The sequence below is a fragment of the Alosa alosa genome, chromosome 14 (genome assembly GCF_017589495.1).
Source record: "Alosa alosa isolate M-15738 ecotype Scorff River chromosome 14, AALO_Geno_1.1, whole genome shotgun sequence".
Taxonomy (NCBI): Eukaryota; Metazoa; Chordata; class Actinopteri; order Clupeiformes; family Clupeidae; genus Alosa; species Alosa alosa.
The window spans coordinates 5831826-5844305 of record NC_063202.1 but is presented as its reverse complement, the minus strand read 5'-3'; the positions used below and the strand labels follow the sequence as shown (position 1 = coordinate 5844305).

Here is a 12480-nt window from a genome sequence, read left to right as displayed (position 1 = left end):
CCAATTGGAGTTTGAGCTATTGCTTCGCAGCCAATAATATCAATGGACTCGGCGCAGGAGGACTGACGCAGGGTTAAAGGCAACCGGCGTCCGACAAATGCACAAAGAACTAGGTGCTACTCGTTTTCCGTTGCCAATTTTAGCTATCAAATAATAAGGTGAGTTGGAGCGGATATTAACCTTTCCTATCACACAAACATTCTCCTCCCAGTCACTGTCATATTGAATACGGACGAGTTGATATTTTCTCAAAACAACCAACAGGCGCTAGCAAATGTTGCATCACTAACCTAGAAGCTAGCTGGCTAAGAACATTAGCTAACTTTGTGAAGCATTACAGTTAGGTAACGTAAGATATGCACAGTTAAGTGCATGAGTACTGGTTATATCCCTCTGAAATCCCTTCAGATTAAAGATTTAAATCAAACACATTTAATTCAACACAACAACCTGCTGCGCTAACCAGTGCTTCTTTAAAGACTCGTAAAATGCATGTGATGTCAATAAATTGCAAGCTAATGGTCACAATGAACTGCGACCTTCATTTGCTGTTGACATTACCGCTCTCTCAAAATGTGTACTGTATCAGCATAGTTTACAATCCACACAATCTAACGTTAAGTTTCTAGATCAGACCAAGACATTGCTGAACTGTGTACTCTGTTGTGGTAGTGTTGACTTTGTTTTGTGTATGATTATGGATATGTATTTTTGTTTATATTTGTAGACATTGCTGGTGACTGTTCTACCTATAGGGTCAGATTTAACAGTCTGATTAGGACATCAGGTGACCCAGCCCCCCCTGGTGTTGCTCTGTCAGGTGAGAGGGCAGTTAGGTACTCTCCTTGGGGTAAGATCAGCTGAAACGCACAGCAAGGGCAAGAGTGAAGGAGAGAGCCTCTCCTCTAGTCGACTGGACGATTAGGCTCATAATTCCTCCCCTGGTCCTCATGCCCATGTCATGTGAGTCTGGTCAGTCAAAGCACCCGGTCTGACCCCCAGGCAAAGGGCTGGACGCCGAGGCTATGCTGCTGACTCTTATTCTGCCTGTCAGTTAGACCCAAAACAGACTGTGGAGGTGGTGTTGCACTCTGTGCTCGAGACTCATCGGCCTCACAAGGCAATGCGAGGGGCCAGCAGTGGAGGAGGAGGAGGAAGCGGAGGAGGAAGGGGGGGTTGCTCTGTTGTAGAGAGGGAGACTGCTCATTTCTAAATGCTTTTAGCAGAAACAGCACTGTTGTTTTGACAGCGTTTTTTGAGCGTAATATGCGCCGACAGTGGTGCAACAAATCGAGGGAACAAATGACAATGCAACATTGTGCACAGGCTGAACGGAATGACAAAGAAATCGCCCTCAAAGAGCAGTAGCCCAGATCTATTAATACGCTGTACGATGTTGGAATGGAAAAAAGGTCATAATTTGTTTTGCATGCTGTAGGCCTACTACTAGGTAGTGCTCTTAAAATGATTGTTTATTTCCTTTTCTTTAAACACATTGGCTGTATGTTATTTCTATTATGTCAGCTTTTATCAATATGTATCTGATTGTGGCAAATAATACCACAGTCATAACATGCCAAACGTTTCCTGAGCGGGTTGTTTGGCTTTCCATATCATTCTGCTCTTCATAGAGAAGGCTGCTGCAAGAACATAATGGCACAGGATAGGAGGGCTGCAAGATTAACATCGCGCCCCCAGTTTGTTTGCGTAGTGTTGAAAGGAAAGTAATAGTCTTCGATGCATGTTCAAGCAGACAGGCAGGGCTCCTGTTTTAAAAAGTCGTATTCTTCCAAATCCCGTGGCCATTCTCTCTCAAAAAACAAACACACAATTTATATTTAAAGATATTTTTAGGGGGACTCCGTTAGTATTTCAACAGTGGAAATCCAAAGGGCAAGAGATAAAAGGTTTTGGTTGTTGATTTTCATTAGATTTGATGGCTACTTATAGACTGTCTGAATGAGGTTGCGTTTAATGTTTTAGTTGGCATGCATTGAGATCAGTTGTTAATCAGCGGCAATAGAGCTGGCTGGTGAGTTGATTGTGAGCAACTCCTTTGATTAAGTCTGCTCTGGTGTTCGCTCTCTCTCTCTCTCTCTCTCTCTCTCTCTCTCTCTCTCTCTCTCTCTCTCTCTCTCTCTCTCTCTCTCTCTCTCTCTCTCTCTCTCTCTCTCTCTCTCTCTCTCTCTCTCTCTCTCTCTCTCTCCTCCCCATTCAAAGCCAGTGTGTTCCACACCATTGTGGTTGGAAGCGGGTCGAAAATAAAGCGGCGTGCGGTGCTGTGCCATGCCGTGTTTGCCTAAGGCTGACCTACCACATTGATAGCCTTGCACTCATCAAAACCTCATCCCGCTCAGCTGCTTGACTTGCTCTTATTTTTCTATTCATTTTATTGCAATCAATTCATGGTGCTTAGTGGCCACTGAATGAGATCGGGGGTGGGGGTGAGGTTGAGAGAAAGAGGGGGGGGCATGGGTGTTCTTGATCTTTTCAGTTTACATCTGGTCATGTTTAACCAAACAGGTGTCACTGTATCTCATCTGACTATAGCAGGCTTAATCCTGATCGCCGTGTTTGATAGCTTTAGAATAGGACCTCCCCGGCTGGTCCGCAGACCCCGAACCCCACAGCATATTAGCGAGCACAAAGAGAGCCATCAGTGCCCACCCTCAGCTGCCTTCTGCTGCCCAGAGTGAGGGGATCAGAGTGGGGGGATCTCCCCCATGTCTCCCTCCCATCTGGGATCTCCGAGGACCACTGTCTTATTTAACATGGGCTGGGCTCATGTAATCTTCTTAGGTCTCGCGCTGATGCCAAACCTTCCAAACCCTCATGTTTCCCTAATTTGAAGAACACACACACACACACACACACACACACACACACACACACACACACACACACACACACACACACACACACCACCCTCGTCATCACCCCATCTCGTATCCCATCTCTCTGTCAACCAATAGACTGTTTGATGTGAATAGACTGGGCAGCTTTTACAAAAGCCACTATCGAGGAATCAATCTGCAAGGGAGGGAGGTGTGTGTGGGGGGGGGGTGATGTGGGTGGGAGTGTGATCTGTGAGCGTGCGTCTGTGTTTGTGTGTAATGGGGGCTAGACTCCAGGGGAATCTGCCAGTGTTGTGTAGCTGTAGGCTGTCAGTGGTCTTTATGTCAAATCAGTGGGAAGAAGTGTATTACGACAAGCATTTCGAGCGCTGATTGATGATAAACTCCCTGGCGGTGCTGTAGGCCAGCTAGTTAAGCAGGGGGATAATCATGTCTATTGGCTTTGCATAAAAGTGCTAGATAATTCATTTGCCTTCCTTGGGCAACCTTTGATATTTTCAGAATGTGAGTTTGAACTCTCATTGCAGGACACTTGGGCTATTTTATGTTTTGGTGATGCCCTGCTTAATTTCCTTGTGTCATACTCATATATAGTGCTATGTAGACATTTAGTGGCATTCCTGTTCTGGATTAATCCATGGTTTGGATTGGCCTTTTGGCTCCAATCTGCAAAGAATATGAAGCTCAATTGCTGAAATGCAGGTCAAGGCAGTTGGAGGAATACAGTGATTTTCTGCAGGTCCGTTACTGGTTTCTGTCTGGTCATTAAACTTAATGCTAGTAATCTTACTTTCTTCAGTCACCCTTAAATCTGATGTTTGCACTCCCTCCTCTTGCAGTTAACACAATAAGCTAATAGAGAGGGGATTGAGAGTGATCTACATGACCCCGTTTATTGACTCAGATGACAGTGGCATTGACAAGGATGTTAATTATATTCACCATTGTTCTGTGGAGGTCCAAGAGGTAGGTTTCTGGGGGAAACATTGCTGAAATCCTCAGTCAAAGATAAAAATGGTGAAGTAAATGCAGTGTTTAAATAAATAGAGGGAGAGGCTGAGAGAGGTGACTTTGCGAGCCCAACAGCGCCTGCCTTTCCCCCGCTGGTGCATAAGGCTGGGACCACATGGCTGCAGATGGCCCAGCCATAAGTGCGTCTGCGACTTCCCTTTGTTTGGCACTGCCGTCATTTTACATGTAATCCTGGATTAGGACTGACTCTGGTGTTAATTTCCATCTGCAATTTATTATTCAATTTTGGGGTTGCTTGCTTCCTCCCCATCACATGGGACTCCAAGGCATGCACATGGGGATTTGAGGGAGGGAAATGGAGATCCTATCTAGGATCTGAAAGCAGCCTGTTCTTTCCCAATGAATCTTGTTTGATTCCCACCTCACACACACACACTAAACACACACACATACACACACACACTTTCCCCTGACACCCTTCGCAGTGTGCCATGGAAAACCAGGCGGCTGCATATGGACCATCTCTTGATATCATTCACTGGCCGTGTAATCTTATTATGTTAAACCCCTAATCCTCACCTACACTGAGTGCCCAGACCAGCAGTGGTGGCCGTGGGGTGACACTGGTGTGATGGAGGCGGCGTGAGGGGGCCCAATGTCTGATCCCCTCTCCGTCACACACAGTGGGTCACCAGTGGGCGATGCAGTGATGTCCACAAAGGTCACCTGTGCAGAGAGAACTAGGAAATATTCCTGGCAGTCTGAGAAAGTGGGAAATGCAAGGTATAGGAATGAGCAGAAAAAATTATTGACTCATAATTACTTTGGGGAGGGTGTGGGTGGGTGGGTGGGGGGGGGGGGTTGTTAATGGTGGTCGTATCAGAAATATAGAAAAGAACTGTGGATGAGGTCCATCCTTGGGTATATGGAGTGATGGACCTTGGGCTTGTATGTGTATTGAACATTGCAACTTGTTCCAGCTTCAGGCCGGGGTCACATTTCAGGCCTCACTCCCACTACCAGCAGATGCACTGTAGTATGAGGAAAGGCAATAGGATCTTCTGGGCAAAAAAATAAATATAAAAATTGAACCAAGTGTGAGAGTTTCTGGGAGGCTGGGCCCCACCCTGGAGCCTGACTAGAGCCTGCAGCTGTCCCTGAGTTTCTCATGCCCCGACCCACAGAGCCACCTCCAGTCAGGCAGAAAGGAGGGGGAGAGAGGGAGGGAGGGAGGGAGAGAGAGAGGGAGAGGAGGAGAGGAATGGGAGCGAGGGGATGAAAGAAGGAATGGATCGCTCAGAAGGGGTGGTGTGTGTGGGGGAGGGGGCTTCCTCCCTCGAAGTTTGATCACGGTGAGATTTGGTGCTAGGGAGGGGGGTTAGAATGGGATTGGAAAAGAATGGGATGGAGAGGCATGGGATAAGATGAGCGGGGTGGACTGGCGGTATGGTAGTAGATGGTTGGTGGCGTAATGGGATTAGGTGTAGCACCTTTTGTGGCACAGGGATGACCACCTGACACTTGGTCATCAGAGAGTGTGGCAGAGAGCACTGTGTGTGTGTGTGTGTGTGTGTGCGTATCCTATGTGTTTGGATATGGTGTTGTTTTGGGGATGAGGGTGGAGGTGGGGGTTAATCCGCTCCCATATCTGAGATATCATTCCCGAGACGAAGGGGCTTTAGTTTGGCTTGTTTCTGCTCTGCTGACCAGGGTTAATTCCATGGATGGACCGGCCCACAGGATGCGAGATGGGGAGAGAGAACAGAATCCATCACCTGCTGGCCATCAAAAAGCCCAGGCCTGTTATTCTTGTGTTGCTGGGATAGTCCTTATGGTAGCCACCATTAAGGGGTTGGGTTGTTGGGAACAGTGCTTTTATATCTAGCTTTCACTTTTCGTTAGGCGTTTTTTTCCTAGTCAGGGGAGTGCATTTTGGATGTGTACAAACATCCAAACAATGTCTTTATTGATGGATGTTGGTGAGCAAAGATTGACCCACACGACTGTCTCATCTGCCAGCTAGACGACCGGAAGAAAAGTCAATAAAGGGAGTGGAGATGGACTGTTTATTCAGACAACACACAGAGTTTGTGTCTGTTTTTAAGTGCCAGCCGATGACGACAAACAAAAGAGCCAGGCCCTCCGTCGCCGTGGTGACAGCGGAGCGCGGAAACCCTTTTATGTGAACTGGCCAAAGAAAGCCGGGCACACGCTGCCTGCCGGGGTCAGGGCCTTAGCGCTGTGCAGCCAGCACCTTTAGGCAGAGGTGTTGAGAAGGACAGCAGCAGAGGGCCAGTGACAACTGCAGTTGTTTGGTTGTGATCAGGAGATTGCAGAAGCAGTACTGTCACTGTACCATCACTCGTGGCAAAATGAATGCATGTCTGCGTGTGCATTGCGTCATGAGTTATTCCTCTAATTCAGGAAAAAGGATTTCTGTGAGTGTGTGTTTATTGTTAAATGATGCGTCCTAAAATTGTAGCCTGGCAGAATTGTTGTATGTTGTCTATTGCTCATAATACTCAACAATATATAAAGGATACTTGTACATTTATGATGAATCTCTCATTTTTCTAGTTCTGCGACCCATTGTGGGATGTTTCGCCGTGCACTTGGAAAGACTGTGGGATTTGTTGGCTACACCATCCAGTATGGCTGTATCGCACACTGTGCCTTTGAATACATTGGGGAGTTTGTCTCTGTAAGTCTCACACACACACACACACACACACACACACACTGTGCCTTTGAGTACAGTGGGGAGTTTGTCTCTGTAAGTCTCTTTTGAGCTGTCTTCCTTGTTGCTGTAAGCTACTGTACATGAGGCTCTTTCATCATTCACATGTGACAAAGTGTTTGTGTTTATATCCATAGTGCACTGGGCCATCCATGGAACCCACCATCACAAGCAATGACATAGTCTTCTCCGAACGGATAAGTAGGCATCTTTACAGAATAGAAAAGTGAGTCAGATGAATCTACTGACCTCAATCACACAAAGTTGATGCTATTTCTTTGTGTGTCCAGGGTAATTGACAGCCGTCAATCATCATGTAACCCATGTTGGACATTATGTATCTCAGAAGAAGATATCCAAATTGATTTTACACACTGCAATTAGCCAAGATGACCAATGCTCACCTTGAGAGGCTGATGTGATTGCCTTCTCGCAGGGGAGACATCGTAATAGCCAAAAGCCCCTCCGACCCGAAGATGAACATCTGCAAACGAGTGATTGGGCTGGAAGGAGACAAAGTGTGTACCAGTAGCCCCTCAGACGTCTTCACGACCCACGATTATGTGAGTACCGGAGAACAACTGGAGATCATTCCCTCCGCACGCAACACACTGCAGGAATGCAAGAGGGTCGCATGATCTGAAATGGCTTTGCCAAGCTAGCTAGCCTTGACAGAAAGTAGGCATTCAAATGCGTGCTCCTTTGCAGTTGGGTAAATACCTCTTTTGCTTGCAATTGCTTTTGCAAGGTATTACGAGCAAAGAGGCTGAGGACTACTATGTCACTGAAACAGCGGTTATTGCTTTTTTATTGCTATTGTCACCTTTGCTGTCTGCAATTTCTGTGAAACCCGTTGTGTTAGTGCCAGCTGAGTGGACCAGATGATTGGCTAGAGAGGGAAGAGGCCTTTCTCCAGGGCCTCCTGACTCAGAGAGCCATAGTGGAAACCCATATCTAAAATCTAAATGGGGAAAGTGGCCATTTTCTTTTGCAGTGACTGACAGGTTTCTGATGTAGCCAAGGAGTGCAACTTGGTTTAAGACCAACATTGTTTAAGGTGCATGAGATCAATGACAAGGATTAGTTGTGGTATCAGTAACCTAATAGGCAGAGGTTAGCATTGGAGATCAAATCTGATATCTGGAACAAGAAGGTCTTTTTTTTATGTTCATTTGCTACTCCTGCGCACACACACACACACACACTCACACACCTGTGCATACTCAAATCAGATCGAGCCGTTGGCAGAGGGGGGCACGTGTGGGCATCGGTGACTCAGCCAGCCCCTAAAGCACACAAGCAGACAGCGAGGAGGATGTTGCTGACGGCGTGCTGGAGCGCCATCCTTTCGAGTTCAGTCATCGCTGTCCGTCCCCAAAATCTCTTGCCTTTTTGCCTCGCAGACATAACAAATTGGCTCGCTACCTATCCCCGGTAATCTTAATGCACCTGAATGTAGGTGTCACAACAGAGACACATGAGCCGTGAAGGAAAATAGGTGTGGAGGGAGGGGTGGGGGGTGTTGGGGCGTCTTTTATGCCGAGAGGCATTCAGCAAGGATCAAGCGAAAACCCTAAACGGCAAGTTGAATTCTGCAGTCTGGCTAAGTGAAGGCATTAACAGGTTCACAGAGGACAAAGTGCACTCCTGAGGATCTGGTTTCAAGGAGAGCAGAAAAAAAAAATTGAATGACAGGTTGACAACAATTTGAATGAAAGTGTTTTGCAGCTGCCGTTCCTGCCAGTGGCTGCTTGGATCAGTAGAACTCGAGGTGTACGTACCGGCTGCCATTTAGATGATTACGTGACAGCATTGCACACCATGTCCTGGCATATTGAACGCTTTTGAATGATGTTTGGCTGAATGAATTGATGACTTCCCTCATTTAACTCAACACCTTGTGTGTCAGAGTGCGGGACGCGGGGAGGGGTGGAGGGGGAGGCAAACAGCAAGTTGCATGGTTCTTCTGAGTGGATATTTATGTGAAGTCATTATCTGCGCCCATGCTCATTCAATCAGCATTAAAGTCTCAGCACTTGCATGGCGTGAACGTGCAGTCATGCTGTATTCATGCTGTATGCTACATGTGCTTGGGAAGTGATGCATAGTCTGTTTACATAAACTGTCGGAGTACTGTTTATGTTTCAGAACCCTTACAGGTTGTACTATTTCAGCTACTTCAAGGGGTTCTGAGTATGACTAAATGTATTACACTTGTCATTTTCCACACATTCAAACAAAAGATGTTTCTAGATAATGGTCACCATAAGCAACATGAATCTTATTTTTTTTGTTTTTTTTAAAGGTTTTGTAAAAAAAAGATATTCTCAGTTGATAGATGGATGAATAATGTATTAATGGATAGAAGGAGAGAAAGATGGATAGACATATACTGATGAGTGAGTGAATGAATCATAAGAATCACTTCAGATATATCTGCATCCTTCTTCAGCTAACCACACGCTATAAGGGGGGGTATTGGTCTGTTTCTGTGTTGAATACATGAATCCATTCAAGCGTGTGCAGACATACTGCTGCACATACACACAGGATGTAAAGGAAGCAGAACTGACAGAAGACAAAGCCTTCTGCTCCTCTGCGAAGACAGATGATGATCAACGTCGTTCCGCTTCTTATGGATGGAAGCAAGCATATGTTTGCATGTTAATAAGATGTAATTGCTGCCGCCACAACATGCTGGCATATGTTTATTAGATGCCTCGCTAATGAAGCGCATTTGTATTTGTGAAGAATCCACCTTGTTTTCTCTCATGTTGAGTCAACACGTAATCTATGAATAATCAGCCTCCTGATGAACCATTTGGCCCAAAACACACGCAGTGCAGCCACTCGGCCTTTCGGAGCCCATGCGTTTCCTTGTAGTGTTACACCCCAGGAGTGTTTCTCAAAAATAATCATTACCATTTTTTTTTTTTCTAAGCCTTTTTGTGTGGGAGTGAGAAAAGGAAAGTGTGTGTGTGTGTGTTTGGGGGGCGGGGGTGGGGGTTTGGAGAGTGGTCATCCAGTGTCCAGTGGGAAAAGTTAGGCATCTCCAAAATAGACGTCCCTATATTATGATGCCCATTATGAGAATATAATGTGTTGTTCGTCCTGTCCGCACATATAGAGTGGCCGCAGCGAGGGGAGTTAATTAGGGCCCTGACAGGCTCTCTCTCCTCGTGTGATGAGATTAGTCCTAATTGGTGTCAGAATGGATCAGCGCTCGCTCTGCTGCAGTCGCGGCTGGCAGGTCTAGCCCTGGTCTAGACCCAGGGAGCGGCCTGCGAAGGCGTGGTCCAGCACCCCCCAACACACACACACACACACACACACACACACACACACACACACACACTCTCTCTCATCTACACTTTCTCTGTCTTCACTCTCGTTCTCTCTTATATACTTTCTCTCTCACACACTCTCTCTTACTCCCTCGCTTTCTGGTTTTCTCTGTGTGAGGAGGAGACAAGGTTGTGTTGGTGGGGGGCACATTGAACCACCAGCCACTATGACCCTGTCCTGTAGCGATGACCTGTCTCTTTAGCCTCATATAAGTGGGGTGGGGGGTTACCCCTGAGGATTATAATTATGCTGTTTAGCACAGAAATAACACACACATTAAATTGCTTTGCAAGAGCAGTTATTCTACAGCCACTATTCTACGACTTACATAGACAGTGGATACTGTGAAATCAGGAAAAGGAAATACAGATCACTTGTAGTTTTATATGGTGATGCATATTGTAGTTTTATATGGTGATGCATATTGTAGTTTTATATGGTGATGCATTATGTTGTTGTAAATGTGGAAGGAACAGCACATTGGAATACATTTGGCATTTCATTATCCTTTTCTACTCTGCACCACATCTAGGTACCAAAAGGGCATGTATGGCTCGAAGGGGATAACCTTCGGAATTCCACAGATTCCCGAAGCTATGGCCCAGTTCCCTATGCCCTAATCCGAGGGCGTGTGTGCTTAAAGGTAACAGAGGAAAATAGCTGCACTTCACGTACTGCACTCTCAGGGGAAGAGAAAATGGGGAGATAGGAAAACGAAATGGCAGAGCTGTAGATATTAATCCTATAAAGCACTTTTTAAAAGACTTTGTATAAATTCATTTGATGTACTTTGGAAGAGGTAAAAGAGAAACTGACAAACTAGAGACCTAGTTCGGTCTTGGCTGGGCATCCTCCATATGTTGTGCCAGAAAGGATATTCTCCAAAGTGTAACCTTGGAACCAGGTCAGCTCACCTTCTGCTTGCCAGGACATTATATAGGTCAAATGATGGCCCAATACTCAACATGTTACAGGAAAATGCTCTCCACCATAGATATCACAATATAAGCTCCTGTGTTTGCCCAATACAGTCAACATGTTACAGGAAAACACTCTCCACCATAGATATCACAATATAAGCTCCTGTGTTTGCCCTAAACTCTCAACATATTACCTGAAAACGCTCTCCACTATAGATATCACAATATAAGCTCCTGTGTTTGCCCTAAACTCTCAACATATTACCTGAAAACGCTCTCCACTATAGATATCACAATATAAGCTCCTGTGTTTGTTAATATTACATAAAAACGCTTTCCACCATAGATATCACAATATACAGTAAGCCCCTGTGTTTGCCAAATACTCCAAACATATTACAGAAAAACACTCTTCACCATAGATATCACAATATAAGCTCCTGTGTTGGCTCTTTTTGTGCATTTGATTGGTATAGAATAGAATATTTGATATAAGTAAAATGATGAACAAAAGTGAATATGCCTTTTGCCTTTCTCCTTTCTCCTTGACAGTTATGGCCCCTGAATAACTTTGGTCCTCTGAATGAGAGTCCAAATGAGAGGATTCCACGAAGTAGCTGACATGATGCTGCTGGTCTCTGTATATAAAACAGTTTTCTAATGTTTTTAAAATAAATATTTATGAATAACCACTGAAGTTTTTGCCTTTCATTAGAAAAAAAAGCATGAAACGACGTATAGTTGGTAGATATCAGAACTGAATTGTTGGACCTTTTATCTATCCATCATTTTCTTATTTTCCGTCTGTTTTATTTTTATTGTACCAAATCTAGTGACTCCATGTAGAGCAGAGCTGCTTATTTTCTATGTGGGTGGGTGTGCTGTTGTGGCATACAGGTATCATGTCTTATATCATCTCACTGACTACTTACCTTTGCCTGCTGTTGTCAGCTTAGAAACACCTTTTTGTTGATCCCTCTGGGCATTGGTCCATTTTACCCGTTTTAGATGCCCTCTGATATCACCCCTCACTCCCCTAAGCTATGCGCCACGGTTCACTGGCCATTCACTAATAAAGACATGTGAAAGGTTAATTGCATTTGCAACACAAAATACTAATTTCTGAATAGGACTGACGTGCCATTAAATATTTAGATTTCCCCTGCATTGACAGACCCTACTCTGAGAACACAGTCAGTAGGCCCCATTTCAGTCCATTTCATGTCCAGGGTCATAGAGTGCATTTATGAGTTACTTCCATGCCTTCAACACCTGTAAGGTTTGGCTGTAAGATAACTGTGATTAAGTTACAATGAGAAGAAACAATGTGATCTGTAGAATTTTTATATTTTCACCAAACTGACACAGGTTTCACACTTCCATTTCATTCTGACATTCAGACTTCTGTTGTGTCTGTCAAATGAAACTGAAAGTATTTACCATGGACTAAGCATAAAGCAGCTGAAGTAAAATAGAAAATTTTCCAGCCATGCTCCTTCTCAAAATAGCGGGCTTTTAATGCCATGTTTATATTCCCAACCTCTTGTGGTTAAACAAACCTTCCTGTGCTAAATTTTTCAGCAGGCTGCAAATGCAATCATAAAAAATGTTATCCTTTTTCCTTCCAGCCCTGCAATATTTATAGGCACTT

General features: G+C 44.9%; 1 protein-coding gene across 2 annotated transcripts; it reads left to right on the top strand.

Annotated features, from left to right (window-relative positions):
* Window positions 1-52: 52 nt before the first annotated feature.
* immp1l (inner mitochondrial membrane peptidase subunit 1) lies at window positions 53-11521 on the top strand. 2 transcript variants are annotated; one of them, XM_048262344.1, is made up of 7 exons: window positions 53-158; window positions 728-820; window positions 6405-6528; window positions 6702-6790; window positions 7001-7127; window positions 10442-10552; window positions 11382-11521. In XM_048262344.1, the coding sequence occupies exons 3-7, from the start codon at window positions 6424-6426 to the stop codon at window positions 11448-11450; spliced, it is 501 nt and encodes a 166-aa protein (XP_048118301.1). In that variant the 5' UTR covers window positions 53-158; window positions 728-820; window positions 6405-6423; the 3' UTR covers window positions 11451-11521. The 2 variants fall into 2 exon arrangements, with proteins under 2 accessions (XP_048118301.1, XP_048118300.1); XM_048262343.1 differs by lacking the exon at window positions 728-820.
* The last annotated feature ends 959 nt before the right edge of the window (window positions 11522-12480 follow it).